The sequence below is a fragment of the Diadema antillarum genome, unplaced genomic scaffold (assembly GCF_040938485.1).
Source record: "Diadema antillarum isolate AM-2024a unplaced genomic scaffold, OU_Dant_1.0 seq00000768_RagTag, whole genome shotgun sequence".
Taxonomy (NCBI): Eukaryota; Metazoa; Echinodermata; class Echinoidea; order Diadematoida; family Diadematidae; genus Diadema; species Diadema antillarum.
In genome coordinates this window covers 2,193,059-2,211,541 of record NW_027271658.1, presented here as the reverse complement: position 1 = coordinate 2,211,541, position 18,483 = coordinate 2,193,059, and the positions used below count along the sequence as shown (strand labels likewise).

General features: G+C 39.1%; 1 protein-coding gene across 1 annotated transcript in view; it reads right to left on the bottom strand.

Moving 5' to 3' along the window:
• LOC139738780 (cullin-5-like) overlaps positions 1-17,058 on the bottom strand; it is a 59,017-nt gene extending 41,959 nt beyond the window's left edge. Inside the window, exons 1-5 of the mRNA XM_071649417.1 lie at positions 16,979-17,058; positions 14,243-14,355; positions 8,754-8,853; positions 7,035-7,223; positions 3,763-3,904 (exon numbers count right to left, since the gene is read on the bottom strand). Coding sequence (XP_071505518.1) covers positions 3,763-3,904; positions 7,035-7,223; positions 8,754-8,853; positions 14,243-14,355; positions 16,979-17,044 — 610 coding nt within the window. The 5' untranslated portion in view covers positions 17,045-17,058. The remainder of the gene's footprint in view (positions 1-3,762; positions 3,905-7,034; positions 7,224-8,753; positions 8,854-14,242; positions 14,356-16,978) is intronic.
• Positions 17,059-18,483: the final 1,425 nt, after the last annotated feature.

The following is an 18,483-nucleotide window of genomic DNA, read 5'->3' as shown; positions in this document are numbered from 1 at the left end:
ATGAATCAGGCACTATACAAAACGGTTGAAATCTACTGAAAGTCGAACTTCGTTTTTTTTTTTTTTATTTCATTTCCATTTCAAGCAAGGATTGACTAGAAATTAGTTTGTCTATAGATACTGGCAGGAGACATTACAGTTTTCCAGTACATGCTCCGCATTTAAACAGTCTCCATATTTTCGTGGTCAGAATCAGATAATGGACACAAGATATATTAAAGAAATGAAAATACAAAACAATGAACACGCCATACGTACAAACATTATGAACTTCCATGAATTAAACTTACCTGTGATATTCTGCATAAAAAACAAGCACGCCGATTAAATAATTTAATAGAATTAATAGAACACACAGCGATCATGCGTGGCAGATCAGATCAAGTTCAATTGGTGAGAAAGCTAAATGAAGTTAAAAAGTTGACTTCTTTTCGTTTCTCTTTCAATTCATGAAAACAGAATTACATTGTATATCTATTGAAGAGGATTTTCTCTGTTGCAAACGATCGCCATATATAATACTGTTAGTCTTCTGCGCAAATCCGAATCCCTAAATACTTTAATTTTTGCTTGATAATGTATAACCCTGCTTATAACTTTATAAAGGACTCGCAAATTAAAAGTTTCAAACCTTATTATACTAAAACATTATATTGTACACGGTGTATTTCAAAAATCATTTTGAATGCGTTGTGTGTTAGCATGTTAATAGCATCAATCTGCCTTTTATTTTCCGTACGTAAAGCGCACAGAAACGTAACCAAACGTTACCAAATATAGTGAAATGCATTGTACGGCGTGGTACTATCATTGGAAGTATATCCCATTCCTTCTCTTTTTTTATTTGCTTGAAGCAGTCGTCAAACCATGTGTCATTTTCGTAGCGACATCACTTAGGAATTAGAATGTATGAAGATAATCGTTACTCATTTATTTTGCGCTACTATTATAGCAATTACATTTTCCAACTTTTATTGACATGCAGTATTATGTTACTGTATGGTTACCATATGGCTATCATATGAAGATAATCGTTACTCATTTATTTTGCGCTACTATTATAACATTTACATTTTCCAACTTTTATTGACATGCAGTATTATGTTACTGTATGGTTACGATTATGAATGTTGGTTATGAATTCAAAAGACTGGTTCATTAATCGAACTATAAAGGTAATAGCTGTTTTGAAAGTAGTTCAATACAAGTTCAAAACGCAATCGAAGTCATCGTCATAGGGGGAACTGACAGCTCTAGAAAACTTGTTTAGGCTAGTAAAGATTGCCGTATGCAATCTTTGTAGAAAGTTTTGACTTAGGCCATCTTTTGAGTATTTTGAGAAATTATATAAAGAATTATTTGTTTTAATTATGTCAAGAATAAGTTTGAACTATGAGAATAAAAAGGCGCGGTTACCCAAACAATGTCGTAGTTCGATTAGACATGATGGGTAAAGTGAATTCATGACTTGACTAATCCTTACTGAATTGATGATCACTTCTGTAAACCATCAGTTATGTCTTGTAGATGATACCTCTGTAATCGTAGTCAAAATTCTTTTGAGCGATGAGATGAAAACCAACAAACAAAGTGCGGTGTATCATTGCTCAAGATTCCAACATTTGGCGTCACCCGACCGTCACTGATTCTGCTATCAATGGCGAAGAAAGAATACTGGTTGTGTGATTATCCACCCCTTGATAGCAGGAAGTTTTCCTTTCATTGTTTAAGGCTTCGTTAATGCAGGGTTTACTCAGATACAAGGCGTGAACAGTGTCGTCCGAGTTCTTTCATTCGAAATTCCTCAGAATACGCAATTCAATGGGCAATTAACGCTGCTACTTCGCAAAGCTGTTAGCCAAATTCTTTGCAGACTTGACCTCTCACATGTCAGCTACACGCAATACACGACAAACAGCTATCATTACAAACATTCTGATTAAAAAACAAAACAAAATGAAGAAGCACACTTTTGAGTAGCAACACAGCTTTCTGTCCCTTTCTCAAATAGGTCCTACTTCTAAAAAATACACAGATGACAAGAGTCAGAATATCCTCCAAAGGGAACACCAGCTATTTGGGCATCAATAACGTTGTCTTCCGATTTCTCTCCATGCCGTCACGGCCCAAACCATCATAAGAAATAGGGCAATAAGTTTTATTAACCAGGGAAATAATAGTACGCATTACATACATTTGGCAAATTATCACACGAATTGTCGACTTTATAAAAACGAGAATAATTGACAACTTAGGCCCTACTATATCTCCAGAGACGAACTTTAAACAGCAAGTCACATACCAGGGAACGAAAGTAATGATTATTTGTATGAATTCATTAATGAGGCCAATTAATAACCGTTGTAAAAGTACACACACGAATAAAGAGGTTTCAAGTTCGATATGTGATCATTGTATTAGCTCATAGATAAAGTATCATAAATTTTGCGTGATCGTTCGTTGGAATCATTTTTTTTTCAGCGCGATTTGTGCGTCACATCAATCACCACTTCATGAAATGGAGTGCATGTATCAAACAAAACTTGCTGGTCATGCAATCGATGGCCTTGGTCAGCTCACTATCATTGCGTAATTCTAAAGCCCTCGCCGCTTGGCCTCCGACGCCGCCGCGCGCACCATGCTTTGTTTTGTCTTCAATGGGGCCAAGAGCAATGCCTCATTAGCATACACCCTAGCAACGGAGGCGGAGTCTCGATCAGGGAAGAACAATAGGTGCGAAACGCAACGCAGAGGAGAGCGTTCAAAAAAAATGTAACCGTAAAAAAATTGTCTCAGAAAATCTGTGATTTGGGACACTTGTATTCATTTTTACACGCTGAAATTTTCTGTACAAACAGATTAAACATCAAGGAATCAAAATCCGTCATAAAAAAATTTCGACCAGAGCAGTGCTTCCCCTTCATTTTCGGCTCATTACGGGAAAACTCCCCGTGCGACTTATGACTCATTTTGTCGGAGCGCCACACATATTTGAATTAACGAAAAAGCCTATTTCATGTTCGGATAACGAATATCTACTAGGACCTAGAAAAGATGTACAAAATTTGTGTGTTTTGGGAATAACGATCAAACCTCATCTCATTTTCGGATAAACAAAATCATCCGTAACAAACATATCCTGCAAGATGCATGAACAAATGATGAGCATGCAGAGAGGAGGTGTGACATAAGTATATTTTACAAAATTCTATACATTAGCGACTGTCATCACACAAAATTTTTTGTTGACTTAGCTTTAAATACTAGAAGGCAAGTGTACATCCCACGGTACAATGCACGTAATTCTAAACGAGACAAAGAGCGAGGAAAAATTATGTCGACTTAGACGTATTTCAGCTCAGTTGGCACTTGAAAATCATGTCGACTTACACGAGTTGTCGACTTATAAATGTCGACTAAGACAAGGAAATTTTCAAGGAATAACAAAGGCAAAAATCTGGACTTTTTTATCGTGTCGACATAAAGCGAGTTGTCGACTTATGCGATGTCGACTTAAGTGAGGTTTACTGTATGTGTCAGTGTGCCTGATACATAACATTTTACGGTAATCATTAATGGTCAAGATATTCAAAATACAGACAAAGATAATAAGAGATGCAAGGGTAATTTCATGGTGCAAATGGTAGTATTGATACTGCCTGACTTCTCAGCTTGGAAACATTTGTGCAATCACCTGTGATTTTTTTCTTTTTTGATGATTAGGTTTCAATATGGGATATTGGAGACTTGATGTTTTCATACCATATGATTCCCTCACACCGATGACAAGCTGCTTCTCAAAGGCTTCCCCATTCCTCTCGGCAAGAACTAGCCCCATGGCACTGTCCTGTAACTTTTGCTTGATTTTCGAAAAGATGTAGTGGCTCCAGCTCTCTAGCATCAACTGCAAGACAAAAAGTTAAGGTACAAATCTCATGTACCACTTACAAGCAGGTGAATAGTAATATTTTCTTGATTGTGAGTTGTGTTAACTTTTATGTAGAGCAGGCTTCTTGAGTTGCCTAAACTCACTTGCAAATGACCTGCGAGTTGTCCACTCACAGAAAGTAACAGGCATAATATCCATGACTCATCACTAAAACAGAAAGTTCAAAAGTTCAAACCATGTTGCTTCACAATTTTCACTGTTGGAGGACTCTTATGAGCATCTTTAGCTCTAATCAAGTGCACACTTCTGGGCATATGATCTTGATTGTATAAGAGGGACTGTGACTTATGACTGCTGGCATTTATGAAAAACATGAATTATGTTTCATGAAAATACCTTCAGGAATTGCAAAAATATGAGGAACTAGAAATGTCGCTATGGCGACTGATGCCTCCGCCATAATGCATGATTCTCCCAATAGGTGTGTACAATGTCTTCACAATGTGTGATGACAGTTTCCCATCTAACTGGCAAAATATTGCAATGACAGGTTTGTCAGAAATATCTTGAATGTTCACTTTCCTTGAACTGGGTTTGCTATAATTGTCTAAGAGTGCAGGTACACATATTAAGGGAATTGAGAATTTTTACTTGACTTCTGACGGACCCTTTTATAAGTTTATGCATTGAGTAATTTCCAAGGTATGAAGAAAGAGTGCAATTACAGTACAAAATAGATTTTTTGGGGGGCATTGAAACCTGGCCTTTGACCCTTAACCTTTGACCTTTGACCTTCTGGCTGGAAATTTCCCAGAGAATCTCCATTAGGTAATGCATATAGATGTATACCTAAGTTTTTAAACTAATAATGCAAGCATTGCATATACTAGTATATGAGAGAAATAGTAAAATTTTAAGGAGTTGACCTTGACCTTTGACTCCCTCCCCCCCCCCCCCCCCCCCGGACTATTGACCCATGACCCCTAAATTCCCTAGATAATCCCTGCCAGTCAGTACATGCGTATTTACCAAGTTCCATGAAGATACATTGAACCATTTGCGATAAAAGTGATATTAAACATTTTCACCTAAACTTTGACCTTTTGACCTTTGACCTTATGACATGAAACTCTCTCTGGAGAATCTTTACGCAGTAGTACATGTCTACACTAAGTTTCAAGAAAAATACCTTGGGGCATTGCATAGATATGGGGAAATAGCAACATTTTTAGCATTTGACCTTGACCTTCGACCTCTTGCCAATGTCATGAAAATCTACTCATTTGTCCCATCATACATCATCCTTGGACCAAGTTTGGTGAAAGCTGCTTCAAACAGTTTTGAGTTATCACGTAAACAGATAAATTTTAGGATTTGACCTTGATCTTTGACCTTTGACTTGTGTCCAATTTCACTAAAAAACTAATCAAGTTATTGCCCCATCATACATCATCCTCCGACAAAGTTTGGTGAAATTTCCTCGATCCAGTCTGGAGTTATCGCGTAAACGGATACAATTTCATGATTTGACCTTGATCTTTGACCTTAGGCCGATTTCACCCAATATCTCATCAAATAATTGCCCCATCATACTTTATACTTGGACCAAGTTTGGTAAAATTCCAGTCAATATTACTCAAGTTATCGCGTAAACGAAAGCGGACGGACAACCCGAAAACATAATGCCTCCGGCACCACTTCGTGGCGGAGGCATAAAAATGAAATTCTAAGATTTGACCTTGACCTTTGACCTTGAACACATGCATTCCAAGAGTTGACAGCCACAACTTTGTTCACTCATACATACATATGCCAAATTTCAATTGGATACCTACAATAGTTTTTAAATTACGCCGTCCACAAAATTGATAACGGACAGATGAACGGACAAACGGAAGGACAACCCGAAAACATATTATCTCCAGCGACACTTTGTGGTGGAGACATCAAGATATCGCATGTAAATGGTACATGAGCCAGGAAAGGGATATATAAAAAGTTTGATGGGTGGATGCAGTAAAGCCCCAGAACTCTACATTTGAACACCTCACAACTCTTCTGTGGTTTGTTCACCGAATATCATTAATATCATTTCTGGTAGAAACAACTACAACTACTCTTCCCTTAAAGGCACTCAATCGTGGCAAGTGGTTTGTGCGGCACTGAGAAGAACGCAACATGCTGCCTCCCCCATTCTGTATCAAATGTAGTGACCCCGAATGAGAATAGCTCTGGCTCAATGGGTCAGCGAACAAAACGCTAGGCTACAAGAGAGCTCTCTGTGCTAATCTCCTAACCCAAAATGGCTGTCCGAGCGAGCCACGAGAGCTTCCGAATGGACGCACACTCTCAGTGCGCATGCGCATGAAGAGAGGCCAAAAGAGCCACGCGTCTTCTGGCCTCTCTCCTCCAATCACCGCAGCTTGCGTTGACAATATTTGTGTATGATGCGTATACACACACACGCACACACACACACGTGTCTCAGTGGCAGCATTGTCCCACACGTTTATGGATATAGCACCGAGTCTGGCATTGCGCAATTGCATGCACAAACTTCGGTCGTTCGGAGTTTACGTACCATTAGGGATGGCGATCGGCTGCCTTTAAAGTTACTACTACTTTGGTAACAATCCTAACAAAGTACAATGTGAAGGCAGAGCTACACACCAACCCATTTTTTCTACTGGTCTGACTCTTCCATCGGACTAGTAGGTACCCAGTTTTTTCCACTTTATACCGGTCCATTCCTGAAATGTTACTGGTCCAACAATGAATTTTACTGTTCAGGGACCATCGGAGCAGTGCCAGTGTGCAGCGCTGGTGCAAGATACGTAATATTATCTTTATTTAGAGATAGGACGTTTGGTGAAAATTTGTTTGCAGGTCAGTGGAAGACCTGCTGGAGGTCTTGACATCAATATTCCAAGTAACATCCATAATGCATGGCTGTGACCAATAAACTGTATCACTCTTCCAGAAAATATGTGTGAACTTCAGAATCTCATAACTTCTTTATTTCAGGTCTGATTTCTTTTAAATTTCTATAGCTTTTCTATCATCAATCATGCTTGTGTTAGACTTTACTCCAATTGTTTGGTCAACTTGCATGTGCAGTGACATTACATTTGAAGCTCTGCTTTACCTTTCTGACTGGTGAGTCTTCATTCTGCTGGCTGGCTTTCTTCTGCTGCCCACTGGATCCTTTTCCACTGGCTGCTGACTCAAGCGGCTTGAAAGGCTTGGGCAAGTAGTCACACTGTGTGAAGTACTTGCCCCACTCCCTGATGTAGGCCTTCAGTAGGGCTGACTCATCCTGATCATGGAGCACCCTCTGTCAAAGATGACATAAAGTAATACTATTAAAACCTACAGAGTAAATGAATTGCAGGACATGTATACATGTAGCTGACTAGGATGGCTCACCTTTCTCATGCAAATAACATTACCATAGTCCTTAATAAGAGGAAACAATGGCTGATAACACACATTTTTGGCCAGATTTCAGTTTATGACCGTACATCTGTTACTTCTGACAATTGATCTGTAATCATCTATTTGCTCTTACCCTTTCCACCAAAATGACATCAATGGATATTCTCTGCTATTAAGTAATGGCTATGATGAAATGACCAAACTGCAGTGCTCTTTGACCTTTCCACTAGTACTATTTTGTGCAAAAAAAAATTGTATTTGCTATGTTCCTAAAGCACCATTTTAATGCTGAACATCCAGAGATGAAGTAACAACAACAGATGCCAAACTGACCACAGTTTAATGACTTTTGAAAATTGAATTTTGAAAAAAATTATTATGAGTGCATGTACATCTCATGTAGTATACTTAGGCCAGGTACTTATACAATCCACTCAGGAAGGAGAACAATCTAAGGCAAACACCAAGCGATGTCTTGCCCGGATATTGTAATTTGTGATTACAGTGGTTTTTTATGTAAGTTCATTGACTTTATGACCGTTGATCTTGTCTGACAGGCGGCGATGGACATAATCAATATTTGAATCTGACCAGCATCTTTTGGTGATGTACCTGTGGTGTGAGTTTTGTGGTCATGGCAGTGGAAAGTTAGTGAGAGCACATATGGTGCTTAAATTTGGTTAAGTTCATTGACATGTAACCTTTGACTACTATATGTCAGAACTCACCAATATTCAAATTTGATGTGCATCATTACATGATGTACCTGTGGTATGAATTTGGTGGTCATACTTTCATCTCCAAGCTCTGTGGAAAGTTATTGAAAGTTCACAATACCATGCATACAGTGCTTATTGGGTAAAGTTCATTGACCAATTGACGTTTAACCTTGTCAGAATTCACCAATGTTCAGATTTGACCAATAGCACTTGTTCTGGTTTGTTTTTGCTTTTTTTTTTTCATTTAGAATACTTTCAGTACTTTGTGAGATCTAATTTCACAAAATGAGAAAGTTCTCCCATAAATAATGTTCACAAGAGTTAGGAGACCCAAGTTCAATAACTTGAAATATTGCAGTACACAAATCAATTTTCTGAAAACAATTTTGGAAAAAAAGAATATCCATACAGAACTTTTCACCTGGCTGAGCAATAACTTTCATTGCTCTGTCCTCTGTGCACTTTGTATAATGGGCATCTTCTTTTGCATGGTAAACAACCATATACAACCATTATAATCCCCTTCATGCATTATCACTGCAAAAATATGAAAGCAGAAATTGAAAACACTGAAAGAAATGTCATTTTTTTTTTTACAATGTCAGTGTCTTCACTACCATCACCTTGTTTGCATTTTCAATATCCTTTTTCTATACAGAAAAATTTGTTGCATAACTACACAGTACACACAAAGGTTATCTTATACTTGCCTGTTTAGACTGCTGCACAAATTCCACAATGTCATGTTTCAGTGCATCGTTGACCTTTTCAGCTCCTTTGTCATCCCACACACATACTGAATACACCTCCCTAAAGTATAAATAAACAGAATACTCACATAGAATGGCTAAACATTAATTGGGCACTGTGAGAAATCTGCAGCAGGACACATACTGTAAAAGTGGAAATTTTCGCGGTGTTCAAATTTTCGCGCATTTCGCGCAACCAGAAACTAGCGCAAAAATAAAAGCACGCGAATATTTTTGCTTGCCATAATGTGCCTGTGCGTGATGTCAAGCGCGAAAAATTAGTCACGCGAAAATATCCACTTTTACAGTAAGCTGTAAAATCAGCCGGAAGGGGGGGGGGGGGGGGGGGGGGGTGTCCCTGAACCAGTGCAGTATACAATATGTACATACACTGTAGTGTAGTCATGGCTAATAAGCTGTATACTTCCTTAGCTTTTCCATGACAAGAACAATGCAGTACAGTGTAACAGTGTACTTGTACAAAGTTACACACTTGAATTAATATACACAATTGCATACCAATTTACACAACAGAATTTGGAGCATTTCTCTGTGGGTGAAAAAGAAAAAACTTACAGTACAACTAGGAAGACCTCAGTCACAAGGCTGCAGTCAGGCATGGTCACACACATAATCATGCTTTGACAAAACATGTTTCTGCTATTTCAGGATTTATGTTTGGCCCTGTGTTTGGCTTTGAGCCATTCTTGTCACTCAGTATTTGATATCATTCACAATCCTAAAGGAATCATTCACAACCCTAAAGGAACAGATACCTGGTACCGCAAATCTCACTGACAAATCTGATTATGTTTTTCCCCAACAATCATGACCATTGATGTGAATAAACAGTACTGAACATTAATCAAACTGTTCACAACCATCTTGGAACCTGAAATACAAAAAGTGTTTATTAAAATTACTTAAATGCTCAGATGTCTACAATGTATGAAATTTCAATTTTTTGCCCCATCTCACTGAGAAGGTGATCATTGTGATCGCTGAAAAATAGAAAATCATAGCAGAATTGCCTTCCATCTCCCATTTTTGGCCTGCAATGAAATTACACTATGTCTTCTCTATGGTCAATCTGTGCCAAACACAATAGTGCTACAATGATAATATGACACTGCCATCTTCTTGCCACTTTACCAGACCAACAAGATTCACTGTTTCTGTGATCAAAGCAATCACATTGCAATATCTGTATTTAAAGGCCTTGCTACAACAGCGCTTCACGCGGAGCAACTGTTATATGATGTCGGGCTCATGCTACCACTTCAATTGATCAGGGTATAAATTGGGGTTAAGCGGGGTTCCCACTATCACGATTGGTGCCAAGATTGAAATTGTGGTCTTTAATAATCGTGAAGCAATCGTGGTGATCTTATTAGATTGTATCAGATTGTATCAGATCTTGAGGTCAATCGTGGCAATCGCGTTAATCGTAGAAAACTTTTGGACGGTTCAAAAATTTTCTACGATTAACGCTATTAATTTTTGATCGTGATCATCGCATCAGATTGTCTTGGATCATATCAAAACGCAGTAAATCTTATCTGATCATGTTCCTTAATCGCGTTGATCGGTATCAACTTTTTCACTTTCCTTCTGCTTATTTTTTTTCGCACATTTGCCCTTATTTTACTCGCAAATGGTATTGTTTTGTATTCTGCGAGGTTGAATAAGGGAGGGGTGGCACAATGAAATATAAAATAACAACACCACTGAAACATTCACCAGAAGCACAATGTTTCACATACCTCACAAAGTAACTTTGTGACTTTTGAAAAGTGACCATTCTCATGGATGTAAGGTCACTCGTGCATGACTATAAAGATCAGTTATTATTTTTCACATAGAAGTGTAGCAATACCCCTGCAAAATAATTTGCTTAAGACTTTTTTTTTTGGCTAAAAAGTGACATTATAGGGAAGTTACCTTTCTGTTGTGTGTGTATGTTGGTTTTATTAAACACTGTTTATAAATAAAACAATAAATCAAGCCAAACCAACCAAACTTTCAATACCCCATGAGATAACAACATTTTGAAATAATAATGCATATGATACATACTATGCGAATATGAAATCAAACACACAAGCAATGCTATCAGTTCGGCCAACTTTCTTTGAGCGTATATAACACATATTTTGTTAGCATTCAAAAAGATCCCATCCTCTTTTTTAGCTTCTATTCACATTTTCTTCATGCATTTCAAAGGGAGGTGAAAATATTTATTTTGTCTTGATCTTTTTTTCTGGGGAAGATGGGCAATGATCTGATCTTGTATATTCGGGTTTTCTTTTCCTTTTTTTCTTTTTTTCTTTTTTTTTTGGGGGGAGGAAGGGTAAGAACGTCGATTCAATAATCTATTAATTTCTTTAGGTTAAATTAGAGAGAGACTATCTGAGGTTGTGGCTGGCCTAGGTGATGCTTTCTCTCTGATGATAACGTAATCGTCATTCGCAATACTGCAAAGGTCACGTCGTCATCATCCTCAACCTGTCAACCCTTGCCATCATCAATGGTTGTGGATAGTAGGCCTTATCACTCTGCAGAAGTTAAGGAAACAATGAAATCCATCGTCAGCCGGACTATAATATTCCCATTCGGGTCCAATCGCAATTTAAATGGGGGTCGCTCTTGATCCCAATCGTGAAAGATATCATATCTTATCTCAATAGCCCGTATTGGTTCACGTTGTTCGTATTGGAACGTATCAGAACGTAGCTGCACCCACCAAATTGGGAATCCCTATCGTAATGATCGTGGTAGATCGGAACCAATCATGGACGCAATCGGGACAATCCTATCGGATCGTATTTGGACGGGAGACCAGATCGTGACAGATCGTATTGTTTGAAATAGACCAATCGTGACCATATCGCACCCAAGCGAACCAACACGTATTGACTCACATAACCTCGTATCAAAACGTGAAATTTCAAGCGAGTTCAACAAAACTTCCATGATCAGTTACGAATGTGCAATCGTGGCGTTGGTAATAGATCGTACGATTGTGGGAACCCCGCTTTAGTGATAGAATTTCTTCAGTCAGATGCAAGTGTCAAACCCAAGTGAATGTGTAGAATATATGGTTTTTAACACCTATTAGAACTTGGCATGGATTTAAACTGATAAGTTCTACCCAGTTGTAGGTCATCCATTAATCATATTAAGAGGGTGAAATTTGAAGAATCGCTGCCTACAAGTACTGTATACGCTGAATATTTTGTGAGGTTTTTATTTTTGAAAATTTTGCGAGTCAGATGCTATTTGCAAAATTGAAGACATGCGAAAATATTGACTCTGATCCCAATGTGAATGTGACACATGCGTGTACACTTCTCCGTTCAGTACAGGACTCCCCGATGCCGAATTTAACCACTTGCGAAATTGTCGGGAGTTCCCGATTCGCAAAAATTTAGACTCGCGAAATATATGGCGAATACAGTAAACGGCAAATTAGAATCGTATCCAGACAAAGAGCTAATCTTATGAATATATTTGCCATTAATGACTGTATCGGATAGCAACGGTAAATGAATGTACCTGGAGAAAGGAATTTTGACCCATGTCTTCGTCTAGTGCACCAACTAATTTCATTCTATACTCAGTTCCTGATCTATTGCATTATAATTATTGTAAAGGTGGAAATTTTCCACTGCAATGTTTCCTCTGCAATGCAATGCCACAACAGCATCAATCCAGAGTTCCTGGGGACATGCAGGAGTTTACAAGTGACGACTGAAGGATAAATTTCTGAAACGTCTCTGCAAATGGATCTCTGAAACAAACAATTATTAATTTCTTCTGCAATACAAGGAATTATTCTTAGAGATTCATAATACATAATAAACTCACACTGTCTATGAGCCTGCTATTGCCAAGTACCGTATGGGCAGCACTGTTAACTTGAACATACTGTTTGAGTGAACTTCATGTGCAATGCTACAACTGAGAGTGAACACATTTACATCACACCACATAAAAAGCAGAGAGATGCCAAGGTCAGATAGCAGCAAGGCGTGATCTAGGAGCAAGGCAACCAAGGGGGTGTTCCCCATCCCATGGTAAGGAGCTCAGTGAATAATTTTCCAACTCAAATTTGATTAGCAATTTCAGCTGATGAACACTATTTCAAATGGTATCCTGTACACTTCTATGGAAGAAAACTGCTACACAAAAGATAGTTTGTGTAGCAGTGGTGTAAAAGTGCATAGCAAATTGCGATGCGATGTGTATATCAGGAAAATTATTCCCTGGAGCTCTTAGCATTTTCTGTAAAACGTGCAATCTGGTGCATGTACTATGAATTTCAACATATTCTCATCAACAAGACACTTCCCATTAATGTGATTTTTTGGTGGTTGTTTATTTGTTTTGGTTGGGGGTTTTTTTGGCGGGGGGAGGGGGTTCAGAGAAAGTGTTCGTGGGCATGAGAAAGTGTTCGTGGGCATGAAATTGCCTAATGTGTGAGACTTGGTAGATCCGCAAAAATACACTATGTAATGATAATTAATGGTTGAGTTTCTGTAGCACATTATAATACACAGAGGGAGAGTACAGATGGCCACAGAGGGAGGGTACGGACGTCCACACGTGGGGAAGGTCTCGACCTACCACACTTTTCAGTGCATGTGTGAGGAAAAGCTGACGGGTTTAATAATGGCCACCAGCCCAATGCCATCCTAAGTATTGTACCAGTATATAGTTCCAAACTACTGGTACAATGTATGTCCTGCTGCCTAACAGTTAATGATTAGGCTGCACAAACAGAGATCTGGAATTGGTTGGGGGAAAAAAAATTGTTGTAGTGTGGGGAATGAAACCTGTAATAGGATTATTGCTCTTGATTTAGTTATCATTCTTAAACATAACCGAGAGTAACGACCTAGCATTTCAGGTAAAATATGTCTTGATAATGCAGGCTGTGAATCCAATTAATCACTGAAAATAACATGTAAACACTTTGTTCCACTGAATGTTGTTACACTACCTTGTACAATGGTGCCCAATTATCTGGTGAGAATATTGTATCTGAAATAGTACATAATGGCTCATACAGCCACCATTGGTAAAAAAAAAACACACACAAAATTTGGATATCAAAGGAGTGAATGTAACCCTTGGCTGACACTAAGGTTCAAATTCACAAAGGTGGTACCATCTTTGTCCATGGTTTAAAGCATGGACAAAGACCGTAGATTTGTATGGGGCGTAAGTGTTGCATGGCCTATTTCATTACGAAAACAGTCATTTCATTGACTAAATGCGTAACGAAATGAACATTTTGTCGATGAAATGACCAAAAGTGACTGATTTTGTAACGAAATAGGCCATGCGACACTTGGTGCCCCATACAAAACTATGGTCGTTGTCCATGGTTTAAACCATGGACAAAGATTGTACCACCTTCATGAATTCCGGCCTAAAAGTTTACTCACCAAAACAAGTCATGCCATTCATCCCTACTGACATTCTCCTGCCTCAGTAGCTTCAGAACAGTAGGCCGCATGCCCTCCCAGCGATCTTCAAACTGGGGCTGGCTCTTATCTTGCTGCAGAGATTACAAATAAAGACACCACTGTAGGGACAAAGTCTGGAAAGAGCCTTTCTTTTATTTACTTTACATCTTTCCACAAATATGACATCAATGATATAACCTTCTTATCCAGTAATGACAATTGGACTATAACAGATACAAAACCTTAAAAATTCATAACTTTTGAATGGATTGTCCAATTTTCCCAAAACCTCACATACCGTGGTATTCTGTTTGAATCCACATGTACAGGGGTGAATTCCCCTTTAACTAATACTCTACTTGACCAAAAGATCGGTCAGTATCTTGTCGCCGGGGATATGTTCTGCTAAGAATACGTCTGGCTTCACGGAATCCCCTCCCATACAGACTGAAGGCTGTCCTCCTAGCTCCTGTAAGGCTGCTGTGCCTGCTGTCGCGCGCGGACCAAATGTTACCATAACCCCATTTTCTGACTATTTTTAATACTGATCTACAAGCCACCTTTCTCAAAAACTAATTTGTAAAAGTCTCATTTTCCATAATTATTTCTTCAAGAGAGCTGATTTACTGTCCAAAATAATTACATCTTATTGCTAGAAAAAATTATAAAAATCTATTATCATTACTGTCATCAATGTAAAATACTTCACCAAACAATTATATAATAGTACACCCCGGAGTGAACTTGCATTAGGAACGCTACTATTTATTGCTAAAATTTGGTCACTATGATAGCAGTGTGTAACTGGGAACAAGGTGGAACTACAGGGTGCCATAACCTAGGACATAGCGGTTCCCTAGTTTACAGTATGCTAAATCATAAACAGCGTTTTGCAGCAAAATCATTATATCGGCCCCACCGCAGTACATGTGCATCGATGCGTTAGCAACCAAGGTTATGTTAGGGTTAGGCTTGGGCTTAGGTTAGGGTTGTATTTATGGTTCAGTTAGTCAAGAGACACAATATTGTGGAAGAAGGCCCCACCGCTGTGCTTATGTCCCATATTTGTGGGTAAACTCAGTCTCTTGTCGACTAAAAGATCAGTCTGTATCTGATCGTCTGGGATATGTTTCACAGAATCCCCTCCAATACAGAGGAGAGCCGATAAAGTCACAGAGACTCCTCCGGACAGACACATTTTTTTGTCTAAGCCCCTTGTAATGGGATCGTATAGGGACGAATTTACCCGTTTTGCCAAGTTTACCCACACAGATACGGTAAATTTACTGCTGAATGCCACAGTGCCAGTGGAGCTGAATTCACAAGTATTCACAGGACAGCTAGCTGCTGCAGTATTACACAGATAGATGGTGGGGCCTATTTCACTAAGTAAATTTATGCCCACATTGCTTTCCACTGTAAAAAAGGTCACAAAGGTTGGGCTGCATTAGAAAATCATCTCCAGGGTGAAAATTTAGTTACCGGTACTTTGTTTCCTAAAATGGATCAGGTCGCAACACTTGCGTAAGCCTACAGTGACAGGGCGTGCGTACAAACCTCAAGATCTAACACAGTTACTGTATAAGTGGATATTATTTTTACCGCAAGTAGGCCCTAATTTTTCATGCTCAGCTGGGTACAAAGAGTTTCGCTGGTTTTTAATTCGGCGAAAGCAAGACAGAACTACTGGAGTGAAACATATGCCAAGCAAAAATATCTGCATGCTTTTATTTTTCGCCCAAGTTTCTGGTTGCATGTGCATGAAATGCGCGAAAATTTCAACATCGCGAAAAATTTCCACTCACACAGTCAGTAGCTTGGACCATGGCTAAAAAGTGGTTTACGGTATGGTACTTCAACTAGGGAGTAGGGGGTTTCTAACGTTAGTATAATGTTTGCTTCTTGACCATTAACGTTCAGTCCGGGAAACCCGCTCATGAGGACCGCTCCCGCGTACGAGGGACTGCCTCGCCTCATGAGGTTTCGCCCCCACGCCTCATGAGGACCGCCCCCATGCCTCATGAGGCCCAGGGGCGGTCCTCATGAGGCGGGGCAGTCCTCGTACGCGGGAGCGGTCCTCATGAGCGGGTTTCCCGGACTGACGTTAGCATTATTGTGATACCACGATATCTATGATCTAGCTTGCCACAATCAGGCACAAAAACAATCTTTTATCTAGGTAGATCTATACTAGATTTAGAGCAATCTAGAACTAGAACCTATATCGTTTCTAGACTATTTACTGCTAACGTTAATTTACCTGACCTGTCTGTAGGCTAGGTGACCTAAACCAAGGCCACGAATGAACAATTCACTAGGACTCTAAAGGTCTAGTATTCTATTAACAGCTCGTATTACATGGTTCCAAATGACAGAAAATGTACATCAGACTTGGGAGTACTCTCTCTCTCTCTCACCCTCTCTCACAAGATTCTAATTTGGCTACATCACGTTACATTTGGACGTTTTGGCACCTTTGTTGCCTATGTATGGCGTAGACCATTCACTAACGCACTAACCTACCTACACGTTTACGCTAGTCTCAGCAACGAGCTTCTGGAACCAGATTCAGATCTTTTATGTCTGTAATAACAATTAAGAGGTAGGCCTACGACGTCAAAAAAAAAAAATTCAACGACCAGCGAGCTTTATATCCTTGCAGTAATCATTTCAAGACAAGCCAATTACAAGGTTCTGTTCACATCCCTCACTTACTTTGAGCATTGAGCTTCCACTACCACCGCCGGGTTTACTTCCTACGGTCGCCATTTTACTGTGCATAAGTTGACCTTTTTTACTCTCCAGGAAAAACAAACCAAAAGGAATACTAGTACTGAGTACAGTACACACCGACCGGCAGTGGTAGTCTCACCAGTCTTATATCACTGCACTGCACCCCAGTGCCGTATCACAGAACCGGCAAAGATCGTACACAGCTCAATGAGTGGTACGCATGCATTTTGTTTGGTTCTCGCAATGCAATGACGGGCAAGCCCAAGTGGCTACAATTGTTGTTTTCTTTTTTCTGCTTTTGTGTTGTTGTTGGTTTTTTTTTTTTTTTTTTTTCGTGGCACGTTGCCTTGCGTTTTACAATCAATGATTAAACCTTACCTGCGTTGTACATGTACTTATATATTATACTTTCAGCAGTTCGACTGCCATACATGGGTTGGGGAGAGTATACTTATGTGGGGCGAAGTGGGACAAAAGCTGTGATTTGATGAATTTTCTCGTGTAACTTTTCTGATATTCAGAATGGGGCACTCATGTCTCGGACCCAAAGCTTAAAGACTACTGATGCTAGGCCGCATGTCCCTGGGTTGTTAGTGTCTTCTGTGAAAATTATCGATTCAAAAAAAAAGGGGGGAGGGGGGCTTCTGAACGGGGTGAATTGGGCCACCCCCTGGGAGAAAATATGGGACAATAATGGTTGGGGTAAAGTGGGACCAACGTACGTACAGTAACTAGGCTAGAAAATATTACAAGCATATATATATATATATATATATATATATATATACATGTGTGTGTGTGTGTGCGCGTGTGTGTATGTGCGAATATAATTACACATGAAGAGTTTTATCGCAAAACGTGATATCGATTATGGTCCATCAGAGAAAATTACAATTAAAACGCCTGAAATCTAAAGATTAGTGTGATGGTGTATATAACTGTGGATACTAAGGGAGAAGTGAGACAGTGATGTCCCATTTTACCCCAGCACCTCGCCTCCCCCCCCCCCCCCAAAAAAAAAAGTCAGTATGGCGGTGTAGGCTCTATACGTCACTATTGATATGAGCGCATATTTTTATAAAATCTTTTAGTGGAAAGGAACTCATATAAGGCTTTCATATAAGCGTGCTAGGTGCTTGCTAATGATGAATAGCAATGAGTTTTTGCTTTTTTAAGCACTTCACAGTGGATGCAAAGAAAAAAAACCTACAAAGAAGTGTGAAAATATAAATCAAAATTAAACTTTCCAGCAGTGTTGTTGCATCTATAGCTGTTACCATGTTCTTGTATTATAGGGTACATATACTCTGATAATATATAATATAATATAATTATATATCAATAATATTTATTGTCACAGGGGGCTTTCCTCTGAATGTGGGGAACGAAAGTCCTCCCTGCGACTGGGATCTTTTCTATCCAGTAAAAGGTTGACTTCCTCAAAATGCAGCAGATTGTTAACAGACCATTAATTCAATCAACTCTTT